Source organism: Aythya ferina (genome assembly GCF_964211825.1).
Source record: "Aythya ferina genome assembly, contig: HAP1_SCAFFOLD_182, whole genome shotgun sequence".
NCBI lineage: Eukaryota > Metazoa > Chordata > Aves > Anseriformes > Anatidae > Aythya > Aythya ferina.
The window spans coordinates 77,957-100,807 of NW_028181348.1; the positions used below are offsets into that span (position 1 = coordinate 77,957).

The 22,851-nt window shown below is 45.1% G+C and overlaps 3 protein-coding genes across 5 annotated transcripts in view; all 3 read left to right on the forward strand.

Moving 5' to 3' along the window:
• LOC311428907 (zinc finger CCCH domain-containing protein 11A-like) overlaps nt 1–21,125 on the forward strand; it is a 42,310-nt gene extending 21,185 nt beyond the window's left edge. The window contains exons 2-7 of one of the 3 annotated variants that reach the window (XM_084540132.1): nt 2,995–3,050; nt 4,434–4,486; nt 4,871–5,048; nt 5,249–5,368; nt 6,148–6,271; nt 20,731–21,125. In XM_084540132.1, the coding sequence (XP_084396258.1) occupies nt 4,995–5,048; nt 5,249–5,368; nt 6,148–6,271; nt 20,731–20,762 (330 nt within the window). In that variant the 5' untranslated portion in view covers nt 2,995–3,050; nt 4,434–4,486; nt 4,871–4,994 and the 3' untranslated portion in view covers nt 20,763–21,125. The remainder of the gene's footprint in view (nt 1–2,994; nt 3,051–4,433; nt 4,487–4,870; nt 5,049–5,248; nt 5,369–6,147; nt 6,272–20,730) is intronic. The other 2 variants (XM_084540133.1, XM_084540131.1) reach the window with 2 other exon arrangements.
• Nucleotides 10,461–14,332, forward strand: LOC311428902 (zinc finger CCCH domain-containing protein 11A-like; the record flags this gene model as incomplete). The annotated part of the gene is made up of 6 exons (XM_084540127.1): nt 10,461–10,464; nt 11,275–11,351; nt 12,041–12,233; nt 12,874–13,043; nt 13,458–13,519; nt 14,064–14,332. The coding sequence occupies 6 exons, from the start codon at nt 10,461–10,463 to the stop codon at nt 14,329–14,331; spliced, it is 774 nt and encodes a 257-aa protein (XP_084396253.1). The 3' UTR covers nt 14,332.
• On the forward strand, nt 15,507–20,115 carry LOC311428904 (uncharacterized protein; the record flags this gene model as incomplete). The annotated part of the gene is made up of 4 exons (XM_084540130.1): nt 15,507–15,811; nt 15,993–16,019; nt 16,443–16,579; nt 20,091–20,115. The coding sequence occupies exons 1-4, from the start codon at nt 15,605–15,607 to the stop codon at nt 20,113–20,115; spliced, it is 396 nt and encodes a 131-aa protein (XP_084396256.1). The 5' UTR covers nt 15,507–15,604.
• Nucleotides 21,126–22,851: the final 1,726 nt, after the last annotated feature.

Below are 22,851 nucleotides of genomic sequence, written 5' to 3' on the forward strand. Positions count from 1 at the left end.
ACGCTGTTTGTATTAAAAAAAAAAAAAAGGTATTTTATTCAGGGCAGGCCAGAAACCTGCCTTGGCACTTGCACATCGCAGCAATGCTTACAGACCCTGCATCCTGGCCTGGCAGCCAGGATCTAAATCCGATGGTGCTGTTGGTAAACTGAAGCTCAGGAAGCGCTTCTGGGTTTTTCTGTCCTTCCATGTGAATTTTTACCCTGTGAAGATGGTGTATGAAGCTATTTTCGTAACAACAAATAGGTTTAAAAGCAGTTTCAGTTTAACATCTACACGCTTGGGTGTTATTAACAGAGCTTTGTATACTGAGCTGGTGCTTGGTAGGAGAAAAACCATCAATCTTACCTGGGAAACCCGGACCCCCTCAGCTCCATACTGCTATGAGGAAACTCAGATGTAAGAACACACTTAAATAACACCTCACCAGAGCTGTTGTGCTCCTGACCACCAAAGGCACCTTTTTCCAACACCGTCGTACTGGAAGTGGATGCAGCTGGTTCCATCCGTAAAGTGTGACTGTACAGTGCTGTAAAAGAAATATTTTTTCACAGCTTTGGAGAAAGTGAAGCAGAGAAAACCACGCGTAACCACTGATACCTGGACCCCAAACTGCCACAGACTGACAGTGATGCCCACTGGATATCTCCTGATACCCTGCTGCCTTCTGACTGCTCCAGCAGAAGTCCCGTTTTAATTAGCCAGCAGGTCCCTCTGAGGGAGGGACTTTGCTAAAAGTCCTGCCGTAGGAAGTATCCTACGGGAGCCAAGTTGCTAAACTGATGTGTGGTTTTCCCTTAACCCCCTCACCCCTGACTTTCCAGCTCCTGACGACACTGCCAACGTGTGCAGTGTCACCGTGTGCCAACTAGGTGCCAGCTGCCATGGTTTATATATTGTAAAATTAGTGATTTGGGACTCGTGAGCACTGAGAAGAGGTTAGCAATTACTTAAGAGCTTTCCTTGTGTCGCTCTGGGGCAGGTTGATGGGTGAAACATCTTAGGCTTGAAAGTGATTCCCTGCAGAGTGACGTGCTCAGATCTGCACAACAGATCTGTCGTTTTGGTCACCTTATTAGATCCCTGCTTGAGAGGTTGCTTGCAAGAATCGATTCCTCTTCACCTTGATGTGTCAAGCTAAAGACAAATCTGTGCCGAAGCACTGTCTGATCAGACGAGTGCCTCAGTTCAGGATTGTTCTTTGACAGCTACAGAAACAGCAGGACGATCAGCGCCTTCAGGAACAGATGAATTTGATCTTGAGGCTGTCATAAAACAGGTCCCTGAAGTTTGAAGACTCTTCAAGTAGTTTGGGCCAGCAAGGAGCAGCTGTACGTGGCGGCTGCGGTAACTCGGGGCTCCGAGTCTCAGAGAGCGTGGTGAAAGGTGACCCCCAGCTGGCTGCTGGAGGAAGCTGAGGCAGCGTTCAGCTCTAACCTTTGCCTTCTTGGCTGGCATCTTTGCACTCCTGCTGTCAGTGGGTGTTGAGTGTCCTTCCCGGCAGCCTCAGAACGTGCCCTCAGATGTAGGCAGCGTTTAGCAGCTAGAATTCCCTCAAATAGAAAGAGTACAAATGATGCGTTTTCTGCTTTTGCTTTGGAACTCTTAGCTTGAGGTTTTCCTGCAGGCCTTGAGGTTTCTTGCAGCAGCAGGGATGAGTTCTGTTAGCAAGAGGCTGTTCTGTGCTTCGACTGTGGGAAGATGAATGGTTACGTGTGCACCGTTAAATATAACTTGACACCTAGCACACCGCACTTGCAGCCTGTGGGGTGCTTTAACAAGCAGGTAAATCAGCAGAGGCTGTTTTGCAGCCGGGGTGATGCTGGGTGATTAAAAAGCAGGGGCAGAACAAGGAGTTTCTAGTGTTTGTTCTTGCTTGTCATCCGACTCTCCACTTCCACTGTTCTTTAAAAAAACAAACAAACAAACAAACAAAAAAAAAAAAAACAAGCAAGGGGTAAGCATCTTAATATCTTTATTATAAATGGAAGGCACAAAAGAGGCCAGCAAGAGAGACTGTCCAAGAGAAATGCTTTGTGCTTTATAAACAAACAAGGCAGTACCCTTAGGTGGGTGTGATAATCCTCCTCTAATGCGTTTTTGGGGTGCAAAAATAGATTTGTTCCTTTCTTGCTCTTCTCTGCAGGACAAAGGCAGAATAGGCACTGCAAAGTTCGACCAGGGAGGTCAGTTTATTCCGTACTGAGAAAGACAAGCCTGTAAAACAAACTAGACAGATTTTCTTTGTACTATTCATCTTCCTTCAGCAAAGGCAAAGCTTATGACACTTGTTGGTGTGTATTTCCAGACCCCCAGCTACTGGCACTGTAGCGCATCTCTAATTCTTTGGTACAAAAGGTTCAAAATCTCTTAATGCAAAAGTTTTACCAGCACCCTGGAGCAAAAAAAAGAAATCTAAAACCCTTACCAACTTCTATTACAGACCTGCTGAGTGCACCAGAGTTACTCATTTTTATTCAGGCTTTCAGGGGCAACTTCAGTTGGTTTAGTGCTTGGATTGCTCTGTTAGCAGATGTCAGTTTAAAAAAAAAAAAAGCTTTTGAGGTCCTTTTTAAAATGAGACTGCTTTTTTGGAATTTGGAATACTGCAAGGTATCGTTGGTTTTGCTTTCTTCCCATTCCTTAGACCAGATCCATTCAGATTCTGAACAGCGTTCCCGGTCTGTTCAGGAAAATGGAAGGCAACAAGCAAAATGATGAGCTCCTTGGGCAGTCAAAAGAGCTAAATCTGGAGAGTGTTTTGAGTCAAACTTCCATGCTAAGGAGCACCAGTAATTGTTAGAAGTAGCTGCAGAGGAACCTGCATGGCACTGGGTGTGTTTCTGAAGGTGCTAAAGGTCCGAAGTGACGATTCCTATCCATACTAAAGAAGAGAAGGAAACCTTGCACTTAACTACTGTTTTTATTCCCTTTGTCCAGCAGTCAAAAGCAGTAACTAATATGAGAACCCAACTTTTCCTCTCTTTATTTTAGATTTGGGAAAATTCCCTGCCAAAACAATATTTCCTGGAAAATTCACTAGTGTTTGTGTGAGTAAAAGCTTCCAACCTTTTATTATTAATTGGTAAGAACTATTTCATCCACTTTTGTCCAGAAGAGTCAGAAATAATTTGCACAGAAATGTGCAGCGTTTTATTGAAAGGATTCAGAATCACTCTAATTTGAACTGGTTGCAGGTTTTGTGACATTTAGTGTCTTTAAAAAAAAAAATAATCAAAATTTCTAGCTTCATATCAGAAAAAAAGAAAAGAAAATGCTTGTGGCTAAATAAAATCTGTTGCAGCTCTGCTCATCGAAAACTCATTGGCTGTTAAATTGGACCTAAGTCGTCTTCTCTAACCTTTCATGATCCTGCAGCAATGGATGATGATGGATATATGGATTAGGGAACAGCACGTGATGGCAAACCTGTGGTATTTGCTACAGCGCAGAAAGAAAAACCAAATTGCTTCCAAAAAATCAAAGTAATTCAAAATCCTTGGTATCATGCAGCCGTGCCACTGGCAAAGTGAGCATTCCCCTGTCTCTCAAAGCTTGCTGTACCCTTGATCTGCTGTCTTGCTGCTGTTAATTGATTGCAACTCTACGTGTCTGATCAGGGCTACGAGTTGTTCTCGATATGGAGATCATACAACATCTACTGTGCACGCTTGTGTGCATAGATATGTTTATCCTGTATGCATGTACATCCGTATGCATATTTGTGTGCTGGCCCCCAGATCCCTCATGTTACAAAGCATCGGCCTCGAAGGCATACTCATCAAAATCTTTTGTAGAGCCTCCATTTTTTTCTAGTTCCCTCAAAATGAGAGAATTTTTACGCGCTCTCTGTGTCGAAAAGGCAAAAATTCTGATTTTCACTGTCGCTCTCGCTAACTTTCTCTCACTCCCTCCTCGTGTGTGTATAAACACAGATGTGTGTATGCGTATGCACATCTGTGGATTTAGATGCACTGGTATGTTTTTTGCTGTACAGGTAATAAAGACGGGGAAAGGTTTTTGTGTTTTCTTAATAGGTGAAGAAATCTTGAAGACCAGAGATTGGAACATGCTGAATTTTAAATTAAAAAAAAAAAAAAAAAAAAAGTTAAATTGTCCGGCTGTGGAAGATGGAGCCTCATTTTTGCAGCCACTTTGAATCACGAGTTCATCTCTAAATGCACTGGTTTTTTTTTGTTTTTGTTTTGTTTTGGTTTTTGTTTTTTATTTTTTTGAAGAGCTAACTAACCCTGGCTGCATCCAGTCTGAGAGAGCATTCAAATGGACTTGCTTCCTCTCTTAGTTATAAGCTGTTTAAAAGCGCATCCTATGTTTGAATTGTGGATGAGAGGTTCCCTTGGCAAAGTGAGGAGGAAAATTCTTCCTACCCCTTTATTATTAATTCACGGATTCAGTCTTGGTTCGGCCTACAGGAGCAGTTAACTGGAAGCCTTTGAAGATCGATAACTTTGCTGAGGTTGTCCAGGTAGGTGAAATCGAAGACCCACAGGGCCTGGAACGTGCTGTTTAATGCGTCCTAACTGTGTTCTAGAGAAGTTATTTGTAGCCATAGTTGATTATTGACTTTCACGTATCATCAGGTGGTTTTTTAAGGAGTGACTCCGTTTTCAGGCTTCCAGATGTGCTCCAGGTCATATTATTGAGGATGTGGAAGAGAACGCTTGCTGACAAAGCTCCTGGCAGCTTTACAGAACTTTAATATTTAGTTAGTTCATGTAACAGCTGATTTCAAGGCTTTGCTCTCTTTGAGAGACTGATAACTTGATTTGATTAACTGAAGAAAGCTGGAAAAATGTCCGTTCGTCATTATTTTTCACTTGTTACTTTCTTTCGGGTTACTTTTAAAAAGAAGATTTCACCGATCACAAGCCAGTAGAAGACTTTCAGCCCAAGCAAGGGTGAAGACAGCTCTCTCCAAGAGCAGAGGAAGTCCCTGTGGAGAGAACCCGAGCTTGTTAGCAGAACTCGTCGGCATGTCTAAACAAGGAGACGATTGCTACTTCTATTTCTATTCTACCTGTAGCAAGGTATGGCTGGTTTTCCTTTGCCTTGCTTTTTTTTCCTTTTTTTTTCAGGAAGGAGTAGATTAGGAGGAGGAAGCACACTGGTCTTTGGTTAACTTGAGAACCAGATAGATTGCGAATTCAGTTGTAGCAACATGAGGCAGCAGCATGGCCATTTTTGAGGCTGTACTCTATTTTCCTTGTTGGTTTCCTTTTGGTTCCAGGGAGACAAATGTGCGTACCGCCACTGCGAAGCTGCTCTGGGCAATGAGACGGTCTGCAAGCTGTGGCAGGAGGGTCGTTGTTTCAGGAATGTCTGCCGATTCAGACACATGGAAATTGACGTGAGTGCCTAACAATGTGTTCTCAAAATAAATCCACAAAAGCATTTTTCAGTGCCGTAGGTGTACTGATTGTGCTTTTGCAGGATAGATTTGTTTGCTTCAAAATCATACTGGTTTCTGTTACCAAGAGAGGGGGTGGGAGGAAGCAGAGGGAAATAAAATCAATGCCTTAGGTATGTCTTAGCAAGATATTTGTTTATTTTTTTTTATTAGATGCTGACAGTTTTCTCAAGAGATGCAGAATAGCTGTTAAATAGACTGCTAAAACCTGCTGGAGCAGGGGGGTAATAAACAGGCTGTTCTATCCTCATGGGAGCAGGCTTGATAATGAACTATCAGGTGTCTTCTGACCCACAGTCCTTCAGATAACGCTGTTGTAGCTGCCTGGGGTAGGAAGTGGGGAAAGTTAAAGGTGCAGCAGAACTAAGTGTCCAAGAAGTAGTTCTAGACAGGGTTAGCCTAGGCAATTTCAGATGTTCTTTTTCCCTCTGAATAATCCTAGTATAATCCTAGGTGTATTAGTTTAAGCCACCCTCAACTGATGTCTGAGAGTGCCTGTCTTCTCAAACTGAGTGATGACCAAACTAAATGTGCATAGTGGTTACAGCTTATGCAAACTTTGTGAATATGCCCAGAAATACTACACTTAACTGAGAAACTGACCTTTGGAATGATGTTTCAGCACTGTGTTGTGACAGCTGTCACGATCTGGAGCTGTGCATCTCTTTGCAAGCCTCAGGTGCATGTTATCACAAGCTTTTCTTTCTGTCTGTCTTCAGAAAAAGCGCAGTGAGATTCCTTGCTACTGGGAGAACCAGCCGGGAGGCTGTCAGAAAGCCAACTGTGCTTTTCATCATGCAAAGGGACGTTACATCGATGGACAGTTCTTACCACCAAGCAAGAGTGAGTTTAGGTCCTTTTTCTTTAAGCGCTGAAGAATTAATTTTGAGTAGTACTTAGTGGGTGCCAATCCTGTAGGGGGCGTCAGGTAACTGTTCATTTGTGAGGGCAGGAAAAGGTCTGCAGTCATAGGTGTACTGCACCGAGTGTACTGCTGGTGTTTGTTTTCTGCTTTCGTGCTCAGCTTCTCTTTGCTTAGTGTGATGTTTGCCTTGCAGTTTGCTTCCTGTTGTTTCCTCTTTTGCTGGGTGGTAGGGAGATGTGTTGTTGTTGGAAGGGAAGTCATTGTTCACGGCGTAAGCAGTGATGGGATGGGCAAAAGGAGATGCTGAACTCGTTGTCTGTGCGGGTTATCTGCCTTTGCTACCATCTCTTTGCATTGTGGTCAAAGTTTTAAACTGCCATATTACCGATGATCCTCGTCTTCCTCTAGCTACACTGCCAAGTCCGCCTGAGTGCGCGGACGATGATCTGAAAGTGGCTCAGATGTCACTGCAGCAAAACAAACTTTCTGTCCAGTCAAATCCCTCTCCACAGCTAAGGGGGTGACGAAAGTGGAAAACTCTGAAAATGTCCCAAGCCCTACACACCCTCCAGTTGTAATCAGTGCTGCAGATGATGATGAAGATGATGATGGTGAGCATGTTTTGGTTCTTGGAAGGAATTTGTGCTGTAAATGATTGTGTAAATCTTTGGTTCTTGAAGGAATCTGTGCTGTAAATGAATGTGTTAAATCTTCGGTTCTTGAAGGAATCTGTGCTGTAAATGAATGTATAAATCACAGATGACCTGAGGTCTGACTAGCAATAGGGCAGGCAGTCTGGCCAGGTCACTGGTGGCTTTGTCTGGCAGTCGGTGGACAGAACCTGAAACGTTGGAGGAAAGCTTAGAACCACTCCTGGCTTTAGCTGGTCTTTTGTGTAAAGTTCTATATGAAACTAGGAAGGAAATTTCTTTTTTCTGTCTGAAGAGCAATGTGTTGTGTAGTAGTTAAAGCTGCAGAGAGAATCTAGAGTCCTAGATGTTTTGTCCTAGTGTATTCTACTTAGGAGTTCATCAGGTCAGTGTAGCTGTTTAAAAACAAACAAACAAAACAAAACAAAACAAAAAAAAACACAAAACAGCAACAAAGTTTTTTATATGAACCATGGGCTGAAGTGTCACTGCATGAGCTACGTAATCATGACCAATCTGGTCTATGCATAACTGAATCGATTTTTCCCCTTCAGACCAACTTTCTGAGGAAGGAGAAGAAACTAAAACTCCCATCCAGCATCCAGCTGCGGAAGGCAAAAATGGATTACGGGTGATTTCCACTCGGAAAGGCAGTTCTATTACTACTAAACAAGGTATGCCAGCACCTTAGTAGGATAAATCAGAAGAACTTGACAGTTAACTCAAAAGCAGTGTGGTGTAAAAACACAACAAAATGTAGGGGTGCTGAATGGAGTCGGTTATTTCCATGATCTCATTTCTGCCATTAATACCATCATGTGCCCATTGGGTCAGAAAGGTGAACTCCTTTTCTTTACTTTTGGAGAACAAAACAGGGCCACAGCATGGAGTTTAAATGGCTGCACGTGCAGCCTTGCAACCACTGTTGATAAGCCATATCTAACAATAGAGGGATCTAATATCGTGTAAATGGATTAAAATTAAAACTACATTTTGAACCCTGAAGGATGAAAGGAGGGGCAAAATGCCATTGGTTCTATGGCTCTTTCACTTGTGAGGAGTGTTGACAGGCTTTATTCGAAATACTTCAGAAAGTTCCTGAGCGCTAAGAAGCCTGAGGACCTGTGGTCCTCAGTGAGTGCCTCTAAGCCTGTCTCATGAACTGTTTCCTGTTTTCAGAGGGCAATCTGAATTTTGGAATAAAAACACTTGAGGAAATCAAATGGCAGAAGATGAAGGAAAAAAATAAGAGACACGGTGGTGAGTTAATATTCCCTACTTTCTTATCCTGTTCACGGCAGGTGATGGTGACTGGGAGCTGCTTGAGGGACAGACTTCCATTTTTAGCTGGGGGCATAAAGCAACCTGATTCTCAGCCAGCTGGTATTCTAAATGGGAGTTCAAAGGGCAACCAGAGGCAAATTAGTCACCTCTCTTCTTTACATGCTCTGCTTGCTGTATTTTTGACAGTAACAAGTCATTTAAAGTTTTTTGTTCTTTGTGATAGTTTTTTATGTTGGGTAAACTTCCTTATGTTTTGGTTGCTCTGAACAGAAGGTTCTTCAAGATCGTCTCTTCGTCCCGTTGATTCTATGATTTTTCCTGCTCCAGAAGAGGAAAATGTCCAGACAGTGGTGAGAACTGTGACAGTGTCTTCCAAGAAAGGTAATAATGAATGCTTTTGTTTTGATTTCATTACTCCTAAACTGGAGGGTTAAGCAATACTTAAAACAATTCACCCATGTTAGCCTTCTGGTGCTGCCTTCTGTTCAAAACGTGCTTTTATGCTTAAAGTCCCTGGTTGTACTGGAAAGATTTGGTGCTCAGGTTAAGTGCAGCGGCAGGAGAAAAAAAAAAAAGTGTCAGTATGCAAATAGGGGGGTAACTGAAAACCAGAAGAGTAACGAGAAGAGCGAGCTGTAGAAGCCAGTGCTATATAAGAAGCAATTTCTGAAGCATTAAAGAGGCGTACAGTGGCAGGTGTGGACGCAGTATGACAGGAGTTTGTATATAAATTGTTTAGAGCTGTGCAAATGCCTTTTAAAGGGAAAAAAGTGTGGAAGTACTTTTACTCGTAGACATTCACCTTAGAAAGGAATATTTCTCAGCATTTGTACCTAAGAATATTCTGCTTGCTTATGCAGCTTTGTTCTGCACAAAGTATAGGTGTCAAGCAGACTCAGATTGACTCTCTACTATCTCAGCTGGAATTTGAAGCAAGCACTGAGACTATTAATATTTTTTTTCTATGTTAATTGTAGTTAAAATATGAGTTTATGTGGTTTAGCTGTCAAAAGAGTGTCTGACTGGGGTTTTTTGGACATGGGCTAACAGGATACTATTTCTGTTGGCTACTGGTTTCTGTGAAATAGAAAAAAAAATTCCCTTTTGTTTTAGGGGAGGAACCTGTGGTTCGAGTAGATCTTGCTGATAGACAAGGAAAACGGAAAGCCTCTGCAGGTAAGAACTTTTTACAAGCTGTTACGTAGGTGCTGCCTTCTATATATGACTGCATTAAAGAGTATTTGTGATGTATGAAAGGAAAATACATTGCAGTGGAGATCTGTGTTGACGGCAGAAATGGCAAATAAATAAATAAATAAATCATTTAGCAGCTGAAAGGCAATTCTATGAAAATATGCTTGAAAAAGAGAAGCTTATTGTTGACTGTTCTCAAACCTTCCTGCAAAGAAAAGTTCTTACAATATTCCTTGTTTTCTCTGAAGATGATGTAAGCAGCCTTCCAGTGAAGCGCAGCCTTGCTGAAAGGCTGGGGAAGAAGGTAGAGGCTCCGGGAAATGCTGACAAAGCACCCAAGAGAGAGACAGGTACTAAACGGGCATCTGGATTGGATTCCTGGGTTTCGTATTTAGTCTTTCTGTTTGTCCTTTTCCAGTGATGTTTCTTTTTGCATGTTGGCTGAGGTCGTAATCACTGGGATTCAAAGTCACCTTTCCTGTCTTGTTTTGAAATGTGAACCTGAAGTTGACATTATGCAGCCTCCCTAATTCGTTCTTTTTCTGTTTTGCAGTTCGAGTTCCCAAGTCTCTGAAGGACAGGCTGGGATTACCTCCTAAGCAGACCAGTACTGAGAGAGGTAACAGCTAGATATTAAATATGCTTTCTCCTCCTTCCTTTCCACGAACTTGGACTGCTTTCATACATCCCTACAAACTAATTTAAACGAAAACAAAGAACTGACGCCTCTTGCTTGAGTGCTGAAGCTCTTCTGACAGCCACTATCAGAACTCTGGCTCTAGGTGTGTGTTTATTTTCTACTTGTGCCTTGTCGAGGTTTTTAGCTGCTTCTGTGAACCGTTACGTACAATTAGAATAGAACCACTGCCAGGAGCAGGAATTTGAAATGCAGTCTGAAAAAGTAATAAAGTAAAGCAGCATTTCTGTGTAGCAGTTCTCTCTGGATAGGGCTGGTCTTCAAAATACAAGTGGCTCAGAGGAAGAGGAGAATGTTGTCCTAAGGATATTGTTCTAAGATGCATTATTGGGAACGCTCAAGATGAGTTTTCCTTAGTGCTCTGACAAATTTTGGAGACTTAAAATATTGCTGGACTCTCTTTAGATGTTGGTGCTTCTCCTCATTTCTTGATGATGACAGGGAAGGCTGCTAAGCCGATGGGAGAGATCCATGTGAAAACACTGGAGGAAATCCGTCACGAGAAAGCTCTTCAGAGACGCGAAACTCAAGCCAAAGCCGAGGCTGAAGGGCATGGTAAAACTGAAGATTCCAGCGCAGGGGCAAGAGCTGCTCGTGCAGGTCGCATCCAAACTTTCTCTGAAGCCTTGTCTGAAAAAAAGAATAATCGCTTGGTAGAAGAGAAGAAAAAAGCAGGAGAATGCCATAGCAAGAGCAAAATTCAGGGTGAGTCCAAGAAGCAGCTCGCTCTGTCCGGGCCCAGCAAAGGGCAGGCGAAGGAGCCGGCAGGAAAAGTCAAGCCGGAAGGAGAAGTGCGTGTTAAAACCTTGGAAGAAATAAAGCGTGAGAAAGCTCTGCGGATGCAGCAGAGTGAAGGAGATGTGCCAGCTCCCTCAGCACAACCCGGACCTGCCCCAGCAGAGCAGAAATCTGTATGGAGCACAAAACTAACAGGTAATAAGATGCTTTAATGCCTGCCCCAGTGAGGTGCTTCCCATATTGAGCAAGTTCAGTTTGCTCAGGATCTGCTTCATGGATAAATGCTGAATGGCTTGCACATTGTAGCCTTTCTCTCTCTCTCTCATGGGACACAAGGAAATAAATGCACAAAGGAAACAAGTACCCAGCTTTCTTTATTTCTGCCGTTGACAAAACTTTTTTTTGTCTTTTTTTAAAGCACCTGAAAAAGAAGAAAAGAAGACAGTGGAATTGAACCGGCCTTTTCCTAAACTTTCCTCTGGACCTGATGTACAGGTGAGTCCTCTGTGAAGACACACATCCATTCGTACAATTTCTGATAATTCTGACAAGTTTTGTTACTCACCGTGTGCCACCCTCTTGAGTGTGTTCTTACCCTTCAGCAGCTGGTAGGAGCTGCAGTGCAGTCTAAATCCTATCGCCAGCAGCATTTCCAGACAGCTCTGTAATCCTCAAACTTGGAATCAGTCTGTCTATACCACAGCAACAAAGAAACCGTGTTAGCACCAGCTGAAATCTACACAGTTAACGTGGAGGGAATTCTTTTTGTTCTTACTGACTTGATCTGTCAGACATGAAGGATTTAATACAGAAGGCCAGAGTTCTGTGTTCAAGGAAATCAATCTGTCAGTGGATACTGTATAGGGGAACTTGTATGACTTTCTGCTGCTTAAAAAGAATGTGATAAATAGATGTACAGCAGAACACCCTAGCTGTTTAAAGAAGCTTGCCATAGTGGATATTGCAGATATGTGAGACTGTGTCCGTAGTAAAGCATGGCTCTTGTTACAGGCAGAATTTTATGGAGAAAAAAAAAACACAACAGTAACCTGAACAATATTAATATGCTGTTCCACATCAAGACCATTTTGGAGGGATTGCTGATCAGATTTTCTTAACGAAATCTCCACGGATTTTTTTTTTTTTTTTTGTCCTATTCATGCACTCCTTTTCTTTCCTTCTAGCCCACTCAGCAGAGTGGAACTCGTAAATGTCCAGAGAAGAGCTTTGAAGAGAGACGGTGGGAGAAGTGGCAACAGAGAAAACAACAAGAGAAGCTTCGGCAGGAGGAAGCTGCTGTCAAATCTACTGCTGGCTTCTTTAATACTGAACCAGCAGGGAAAGTGGCAGCTCAATTTCAGGGCCAGGAAGCTAAAAGTAAGTGTTGAAGGTTAAGAGTTACTTAGGTTGTCTTCTGAAATACAGACAGAAGATGACAATTCTCATGCTGTAACTCTGGCTGGGTGCATTTTGCCACGCAGTGCTACGAAGCGAAGGGTGTACTTTCTTTTTCTTAGTTTGTTTCTTTTCCTGCCAGCCAGATGTTAGGTAAGGAACGGGAGACTAGAAAATGACACTACAAATGTGGACTTTGTAGAACAACTTAACTGTGGGACATCACTGCAAGGGAGAGGAAGCTGGTACAACAGTTGCATACACTCTTGTCCTACTATAACTGCTGCTTTTTCCTTTCCTAGCGGGAGCAGGACTTTAAATATAAAAGCTGTCTATATTTGTGAACCTAGCTTGCACTTAGGATTGCTATGTGTCTGAGGTTTCCCTTGTCCTGGATTATTATTTACTGTAGCTCTTCGGTTTCTTTGTTCCTTTGTATGGATTGTTGGTAGACAGAGTTTCCTATGTGGAAAAGATTCCTGAGAATCCAGGCAATGGCGGTGTAATTGTGCTGGCCAAATGCATTTAAGTGTGTAGAAGGACTGTGGAAATGATTAAGAGAACCTGGATTTTTCCTGAGGCAGAGCAAGACTGTATCAGTTCTCTCTTCCTTTTACTCTAGCCAACTTTATGACACCTGCGAAGCCTTCGCGTGGGAAAGTCACTTTCCCCAAGAAGAAGGCACTGAAACGTAAGGCACCTGGGAGTTATCCCTCTGCCATAGCAGCTGTGGAACTACAGACTGCCTTTGATGCTGACATGATGGGACCTCCAGCCAGAAAAGCAGCCATGGTAAGGCCAGGGGCTAATGCAGCGATGGATCCCTTGTTAAATTTCTACCCTCCTCTATTTGAAAAGGTGGAAAACTCAAACGTTCTGCAGGCCTTCTGTTTCCTTTGAAATCCAGTAGCTGTCTCCAGGATGCTTGTAGAACCCTTCTGTATTTATGAGATGAATGGCACTCTTTAACCGGTACTCTGATGCTGTGATTTCTCTGGTGTGGGGGATTTTGTCCATTAATGCCATGTTCTTAAAAGACACAAGATCATGAGTAACCTCCAGGTGAATGTGAACTTTCTTCAGGAGCACCTTGGTTTTGTATTTTGGCCACGGCTCCGCAATGCCAGAGGAGAAGCAGTGTGGAGGAAAAAGCTATTAAGGAATCTTTTACCCATGTGTCATAAATACTGTTTTGCTGCTTTCTAGGGTGTTTCAGACGTGCCGGAGCACGTCCCAGCCATCAGACTTGAAGAAAATCCCCCAAACAGGTGACAACCCCAACTTGTTCTTTTTCTTAATCAGTGTATATCCCCAGGGAAACATAAGTTCTGTCACATGTGGGAAAAAATGAGGGTTCTGAGATAATTAAAGCCCAAATCCATCAAAGGAATAAGTCACCTGAAACCACTTTCTAGCAGCTAGCAGGATTGCTTAATTAGGCTTTCTTGAAATGCTGCAAGTCAGCACAGCTTTCCGGTGACTTCTTGGGTTGTCTGAATACCTGAACGAGGATGAGGTGAAGTTCTACTTCCTCGTGAGGTGATAGATGATGAGTAGTGTCCTCTGCCTTTTGGTCCTCAAGAATGCCACCTCAACTCCAGGTGCCCTGGCTTCACAGATAAACCCCCAGACTGAAAAATGTACCTGGTAACGCATCGGGCTCTAAATGTAGCCCTGGGTTGATTGATAACAATCCCTGTGTAAGATTGAAGCGTAGGAGGGCTTGCCTACAGTTTTAAGAGCCGGTTTGCAGGAAAGGGATTTCCCGTTAAGAAATGGCATATCCTGATTGTTCTTTCTTGCTCTCCCAAGACCTGAAGTGCATCTTGGAAGCCCGGAAAGATTTGAGGAGCAGATGGAGATGGATCTCGAGACCTCGACCTCAGCTTCTTCCCAGCTAGAAGAGGCACGGACACGCCGGCTGAGTTCCACAGGGAACGCGCCCTTATCTGCGGATGAAGATTTTGAGAAGCTACTTTGGGAAATCTCAGGAGGCAGACTGGAAGCCGAAATCGACTTAGACCCAGGGAAGGATGAGGATGACCTCCTCCTTGAACTCTCCGAGATGATTGACAGTTGAACTGCATAGTCCTATGGTAGAATTAAAAAAAAAAAAAAAAATTAAAACTGTTCTTCTTGTTAGATACCCTGAGGTGATCCTTTTTCTAACTGAGGCTTTGCAATGAGACTTAAAGCACGGTCCAAAGTGGTAGAAATTGGCAGGATCTGCGCTCAGTTGTCCTAAATTTCCCTGCTGGTCAGAGTTAAGGTCTTGTGCATCCGTTCTCTTACCTTCGATATTGAGAGGACAAAGCACTTCTTTTGGCACAGAAAGATCTCCATTGGCACGCCATGGTGGCTACAAATCGATCTTCTGATGGAGCGATGCTCTGAAGGCTGAAACGTAAAGCTTCTTCCTTCCTCCGCCCTTGGCACAACTCGATGTTGGGCACATTGTGAAGCTTCGGTGTTCTGATTTCTCGGACAGTTGATAGCCAAATCCTGGAGTTACTATGTCAACTCTTGACTTTTACTCGTGTATGCCATTGTTTTGACTGTACCCGTGTCAGATGATGAAGCTGTAGGGGTGGGAGGGAGCAGAATCGTTATTGCAGTGTGTTGTGGACCAAACTTGCTGCCAGGAGTGGGGGTGGGGGTCAGCCCACCCAGCCTTCCTTTCAATTATCAGGGAGGATCAAATGGTGAAAAGCAGCAGCTCTGCCATGCGGCTCCGCTACCCCCACTCCCTTCTCTTGTGCTGTACCAAAGTTCCCCCAGGCTTTGGTTGGTGCTTTTTGCTGGTGTGAGGACTCCGGGGCGAGCAGTCGGGACTCTGCCGCAGTTACGGGGTTGATGAAAGGTTGTTTAAGTGCCTCTTGGTTTTAAAACTTGCTCCCCTGAGCTGCTGGCTCTGCTGCCTGCTACAGCAAATGTTCGGGTGCCATCAGCATCGCGCTTGGGCGTGGGCACTGACTCTGCGGAGGACAAAGCTGAGATTCGGGTGTATTGTGTACCCTGCCACCAGCCATCGTTTTTTTTCCCCTAGCAGATCAATTTTGAATTATTTTCCGAACTTTTCGCGGCACGGTAGGCTCTTCCCGCTATGATTTGTGAAGCTGTGGGGGCCCTCAGGCATTTGCTGCTGGCAGAGGAAAAGCGCTTGTCGAATTTGTTGTAAATACTTAATGTTTGGACAAAACCACGCGTCTCTGTGTGTGTGTGTGTGTGTGTGTGTGTGTGCTGTGACGCCCCGGCCCCACCAGGGAAAACCTCCGCGGACGAAACTGCTGCTGGAGCTCACGCAGGCCTTCATCGTGCCAAAGGACTTCACGGGGACTTCTGCCAGCTCAGTAATGGGGGAGAAAAAGCAAAATCAGGAGGAGGAGAGCTCAGAGACTGCACCCACCTGCCCTCGCTTTCCCTTCACCCCAAGCCCTGTTCTACCATCAGCCTTCGCCTCTTCTGCCTGCGGTGCTGGGAGCAGGAGCGGCGAGGTGGCGGCAGCCACGGCGTACCGCGAGCAGGACCAGAAGGTGCAGAAGGTGATTGTGCAGCCCATCGTATCCTTCCTGCGGCTGGGGGTGCCAGGGAGGTGGGTGGGGGGCGGCTCGGACCTCAGGGGGCTCAGCCCGGGCCTTGAGGCCTTGTCGCGGGGCCCTGAGGCCTCGCTGTGGGGTTTGGGGCCTTGTCCCGAGCCCGGAACTGTCGTCCCCGTGCTGAGCCCTTAACGCAGCGCCCCAGAACCTCATCTTCCGCTACCTGCAGAACGTGAGTACCGCGGGGAGGGGGCGGGGATGGGGATTTGGGAGGTGTGGGGGGAGTGGGGAGGGTCTGGGGATTCCCCTCGGTGAGTTTTCGGCTCCTGGCCGTGTCCCGGGACGGGTTTGTGGGGGATGGAGAGCTGTGCGGCGTGCTGGTGGGCACAAGGAGCCCGGCGTTTCCCCCTCGTGTAGCCGGGCGTGCAGGGGTGTTCCCTTGTGACTGGAAACGTGTTCTTCACCAAACGTGTAGTATTCACCCGATGGTATAACGCTCAAATGTCAGATTGCTCATTGAAACTGCCCCTGAGAGTTGCTCCTCGGAGCGTTTGGGAGCTGTCGTGGCTGTGGCTAGCAGGTATTTCTGAACACATGAGAGAACAAAAGTGCTCAGTGTTTGTGGCCCGACTTACTCTCCTCCTTCGTTCTGCAGAGGTCGAGGATCCAGGTGTGGCTCTATGAGCAGGTGAACATGCAGATAGAAGGCTGCATCATCGTGAGTATCCGCACGTCCCCATGTTTCATCTTTCATTTTGCCTCATTCACAATCGTGTTTTTTGGTCAAGAAAAGTTATCACAAGGAAAAAAAGATTTGTACTTCTCTGCCCTTCCCCTCACCCTGCCCTTCCCTCCTGCTCCTGAGCCCTTCGTCAGGCCTTGCTGGGCCCTCTGTCCGGCTGTCTGTCCGTCCATCCGACCCTCTGGCCATCTGTCCCACCACCCTGCCCCGTCCCTGCCCTCTCCCTAAGGAAGGAAAGAGTCCCCGGGCTGCCTTCTTGGGGGGAGGGGGGGAAGTGGGGAGGTTCTGCTGAGAAAAAAATGAAAGATTTCCCCCTTAACGGGCACCTTGCGAGTTCTTTCGAGTTCCAACCTTCTGCCTTCCTTCCGTAGCAGTGCCTCTAAGGGGTGCGCTGTAAGGCAGCCTTCATCTGGCGCGTTGCTCCTCCATTCCCCCAAGGAACTGCCTTCAGGATCTGACTAACTCTGGATGCACCCGGTTGTCGCCTTAATTTCTCCTTTAGCTTGCCGAAAACAAGCCGGTTGGGTGACCTTTTGCGTTTCTCGCTTAAAATTTGGATCGAGGAGGTCTGTGTTTCCTTACGCTGATGTCCACGCTGAAGGTGCAGAAGGGTTCCGTGCTGTTGCTTGGGTCAGCCTTGTTGCCAGGTTTGGAATGTTTAGCCTACCGGTGCTTCGGTGCTGTTGGGCTGCACTCAGAGTGTGAGCTCTGGGCGTTATTTCTCAAATACTGCGTTATTTGAGCGTACAGACCCGAGATATTCTGCGGAGAGGTGATTTAAGGCACGTCAGAACCACCGCTGCGGCGTGTGCCAGCGTCGGACGCCCGTTCGAGTGATCGGGCGGAGCAGGTGAGTTGAATTTGGTGCTGGGTGGCGAGGTGGTGTTGGGGGAAGAGCTAGGCTAAGGAGAGCTTCCTCTTGCTCTGCCCCTTCCCATCTCAAATGGCCGCTTCCTGGGGAGATGGGTTCGTTGGGAGGTAAACTACAACGTTATAGTGAGGATGAGGAATCATCTTTAGTCCCGTAGGTATTTGCTGCCAGGCCGCAGCGTTGATTTCAGAAATTGTATTTAAAAAAGGGAAAAGAAAGGAAAGATGTATTCTTTAACATACTCTCTTTTCTCGGAGAGTAGATGGAGGAGCTTCAGCAGTGCCCTTCCTCCGGAAACGATTCCCAGTGTCTGCTCAGACACTGAGGAGGAAAATGGAGGAGAGCCACCCGATAGAAATAAAGGAAAGAAGGGGTCATGGATTAAGGGAAAAGCACTACTTAAAAAATTGGTGCTCTCTAAAAACGGGTTAAGGGTTTGGGACCTGCAGGTGCTGCCTACAGCTGTGTGCGTTGCAGTCGTGCCTGTTGCCACTGAGCAAAACGGGGAGAGCTGCTTTGTCGAACGCGGCGTGTTAAAGCACGTGCCACTGCCTGGAAGAAAAGCACGGACTTCCCTCGTGTGGGCCTTCTTCCCTAGCGATCTGTGGTTTACCTGATGGTTTCCCATAAGCTGAGAATGTTTAAAAGAAAAACAAACAAACAAACAAACAAACAAAAAAAAACACCAACGTTGAGAGTGGTGAGGCAGATCCTCACCTGGGGACTCAGAATCAGCGGTGACATCACCATGCGAAGCATTGTGTGCGCTTCGGGTTGGGGCTGCTGCGAGCCTCGCAGCGGGGAGGGAGAGCGGATCCGGGGTGCCTCTGTGTCAGCCCTCTGCCCTGGTGGCTTCGTGAGCACTGAGAGTTTGACTCCTGTGTTCCCAGCTTTCGCTTCCGCACCTGCGGTGTGGCAGAGCCAGCGAGCTGCTTGCTCAGCTGGAGGAGGAAGAGGAGTGACCTCAACATTGCCGAGGTAAAGCACAATTATTGAAAAGATTTGGCAAAGATGTGGGTTGTACCAGCGCGGCTGCTGCAGCTGCAGCAGATCCTGGAGCATTGGAGAAGATAGAGAGGGGTTTCTTCGTGAAAAGAATGCTGTTAAAAGTGTTTTCATGCCAGAAATTAGGATAAATGCCTCTGTTGTTTGACATCCTCTATTGAGCTGGCACATTGGCATTACAGCGTACCTGGCACGCTGTTTGTATTAAAAAAAAAAAAAAGGTATTTTATTCAGGGCAGGCCAGAAACCTGCCTTGGCACTTGCACATCGCAGCAATGCTTACAGACCCTGCATCCTGGCCTGGCAGCCAGGATCTAAATCCGATGGTGCTGTTGGTAAACTGAAGCTCAGGAAGCGCTTCTGGGTTTTTCTGTCCTTCCATGTGAATTTTTACCCTGTGAAGATGGTGTATGAAGCTATTTTCGTAACAACAAATAGGTTTAAAAGCAGTTTCAGTTTAACATCTACACGCTTGGGTGTTATTAACAGAGCTTTGTATACTGAGCTGGTGCTTGGTAGGAGAAAAACCATCAATCTTACCTGGGAAACCCGGACCCCCTCAGCTCCATACTGCTATGAGGAAACTCAGATGTAAGAACACACTTAAATAACACCTCACCAGAGCTGTTGTGCTCCTGACCACCAAAGGCACCTTTTTCCAACACCGTCGTACTGGAAGTTGATGCAGCTGGTTCCATCCGTAAAGTGTGACTGTACAGTGCTGTAAAAGAAATATTTTTTCACAGTTTTGGAGAAAGTGAAGCAGAGAAAACCACGCGTAACCACTGATACCTGGACCCCAAACTGCCACAGACTGACGGTGATGCCCACTGGATATCTCCTGATACCCTGCTGCCTTCTGACTGCTCCAGCAGAAGTCCCGTTTTAATTAGCCAGCAGGTCCCTCTGAGGGAGGGACTTTGCTAAAAGTCCTGCCATAGGAAGTATCCTACGGGAGCCAAGTTGCTAAACTGATGTGTGGTTTTCCCTTAACCCCCTCACCCCTGACTTTCCAGCTCCTGACGACACTGCCAACGTGTGCAGTGTCACCGTGTGCCAACTAGGTGCCAGCTGCCATGGTTTATATATTGTAAAATTAGTGATTTGGGACTCGTGAGCACTGAGGAGAGGCTAGCAATTGCTTAAGAGCTTTCCTTGTGTCGCTCTGGGGCAGGGAGATGGGTGAAACATCTTAGGCTTGAAAGTGATTCCCTGCAGAGTGACGTGCTCAGATCTGCACAACAGATCTGTCGTTTTGGTCACCTTATTAGATCCCTGCTTGAGAGGTTGCTTGCAAGAATCGATTCCTCTTCACCTTGATGTGTCAAGCTAAAGACAAATCTGTGCCGAAGCACTGTTTGATCAGACGAGTGCCTCGGTTCAGGATTGTTCTTTGACAGCTACAGAAACAGCAGGACGATCAGCGCCTTCAGGAACAGATGAATTTGATCTTGAGGCTGTCATAAAACAGGTCCCTGAAGTTTGAAGACTCTTCAAATAGTTTGGGCCAGCAAGGAGCAGCTGTACATGGCGGCTGCGGTAACTCGGGGCTCTGAGTCTCAGAGAGCGTGGTGAAAGCTGGCTGCTGGAGGAAGCTGAGGCAGCGTTCAGCTCTAACCTTTGCCTTCTTGGCTGGCATCTTTGCACTCCTGCTGTCAGTGGGTGTTGAGTGTCCGTCCCCCCAGCCTCAGAACGTGCCCTCAGATGTAGGCAGCGTTTAGCAGCTAGAATTCCCTCAAATAGAAAGAGTACAAATGATGCGTTTTCTGCTTTTGCTTTGGAACTCTTAGCTTGAGGTTTTCCTGCAGGCCTTGAGGTTTCTTGCAGCAGCAGGGATGAGTTCTGTTAGCAAGAGGCTGTTCTGTGCTTCGACTGTGGGAAGATGAATGGTTACGTGTGCACCGTTAAATATAACTTGACACCTAGCACACCGCACTTGCAGCCTGTGGGGTGCTTTAACAAGCAGGTAAATCAGCAGAGGCTGTTTTGCAGCCGGGGTGATGCTGGGTGATTAAAAAGCAGGGGCAGAACAAGGAGTTTCTAGTGTTTGTTCTTGCTTGTCATCCGACTCTCCACTTCCACTGTTCTTTAAACAAACAAACAAACAAACAAACAAACAAACAAAACAAGCAAGGGGTAAGCATCTTAATATCTTTATTATAAATGGAAGGCACAAAAGAGGCCAGCAAGAGAGACTGTCCAAGAGAAATGCTTTGTGCTTTATAAACAAACAAGGAAGTACCCTTAGGTGGGTGTGATAATCCTCCTCTAATGCGTTTTTGGGGTGCAAAAATAGATTTGTTCCTTTCTTGCTCTTCTCTGCAGGACAAAGGCAGAATGGGCAACTGCAAAGTTAGACCAGGGAGGTCAGTTTGTTCCGTACTGAGAAAGACAAGCCTGTAAAACAAACTAGACAGATTTTCTTTGTACTATTCATCTTCCTTCAGCAAAGGCAAAGCTTATGACACTTGTTGGTGTGTGTATATATATTTATCCAGTGCTCTCACAACAAAATTTTGATTTGAAGAGGGCACACAGATTTGATTTTTTTATTCTTTTCCAGTAAATAGTATAATAAGCACTGGTATATTTGTATAAAATCAGAGAAATACAAAACAAAAGACTGAATATTATGTGGTATGCATGACATTTAAAAAAATGGTGGTTTCAACGCAATATGTACCCTTGGGTGTTTGCCATATACTAGAGTCCAGCTTAAAGTGCACGTGATGTGTATTGCATTTTGATATTAATCTCTATGTACAATGTTTTACATGTAATTTATATGGTTCTTGGGAGAAAAAAAAAAAAAAAAAAAAAAAAAAAAAAAGAGAAAACCCCCAAAAACCATAGATCCACCCAAAAACAGCCCTAAACCTACCTGATGTTCTCCAAAAAAAAAAAATTTACTCTTTTCCACCACGATGACCACGGAAAACCCAACGAAACCCAACGGAAACCCCAAAACACATCAAAAACACCCCAAAAGTGAACTGGATCAGAAGAAAAAACGTGATTTAACCCCCGAAAAACCTTTAAACCTACCTGATGTTCTCCTAAATGTACAATCCACTCCCAACCACCAGAAAACTCAATGGAAACCAAACAAAACACAACGGAGACCCCAAAACACGTCAAAAACACCGCAAAAAAGAACTGGATCACACCAAAAATGAAAGAAAACCACAAACACCATAGATCAACCCCAAAAGTTCCCCTAAACTACCTGATGTTCTCCAAAACCCACAACTGACCATTTTCCAACATGATGACCAACAAGAACCACACTAAAACCCAACGGAGAAGCCAAAACACATCAAAACAACACCAAACAAGAACGGGATCACCCCCAAAAATGAAAGAAAACCCCCAAAACCATAGATCCACCCAAAAACCACCCTAAACCTACCTGATGTTCTCCAAAACCCACAATTTAAACTTCTCCACCTTGACGACCAACGAGAACCCAACAAAACCCAACGGAGACCACAAAACACGTCAAAAATTCCCCAAAAAGGAACAGGATAACCCCCAAAAACGAAAGAAATCCCCCAAAATCATACATCCACCCCAAAACCACCCTAAACCTACCTGGTGTTCTCCAAAATGCACAACTTACTCTTTTCCACCACGATGACCACGGAAAACAAAAGCAACCCAACGGAGACCCCAAAACATGTCAAAAACACCCCAAAAAAGAATGGGATCACCCCCAAAACTGGAAGAAAGTACCCCAAAACCATAGATCCGCCCCAAAACCATCCTAAACCTACCTGATATTCTCCAAAACCCACAATTTACCCTTTTCCACCATGATTAACACGGAAAACGCAACGAAACACAACGGAGACCCCAAAACACATCAAAAACACCCCAAAAAAGAAAGGGATTAGAAGAAAAAACACCAAAAACTATGAATTTCCCCTCAAAACCACCCTAAACTCACCTGATCTTCTCCAAAACCCACAGTCCACTCCCATTTACCTTAACGACCAACGAGAACCCAACGAAACCCAACGGAGACCCCAAAACAAGTCAGAAAACATCCCAAAAAGGAACAGGATCACCCCCAAAAACGAAAGAAAAACCTCAAAAACATAGATCCACCCCAAAACCACCGTAAAGCTACCTAATCTTCTCCAAAACCCACAATTTACACTTTTCCACCACGATGAACACGGAAAACACAACAAAACCCAACGGAGATCCCTAAATATGTCAAAAACACCCCAAAGAAGAACGGGATCACCATCTAAACTGGAAGAAAATCCCCAAAAAGCACGGATCCAAACACCAAAACCACTCTAAACTCACCTGATCTCCTCCAAAACCCACAAACAACTCCCATTTATCTAAACGCCAAACGAGAACAGAACGAAACCCAAAAAAGACTGCAAAACACGTCAAAAACACCCGAAAAAAGAAAGGGATCACCCCCCAAAAACA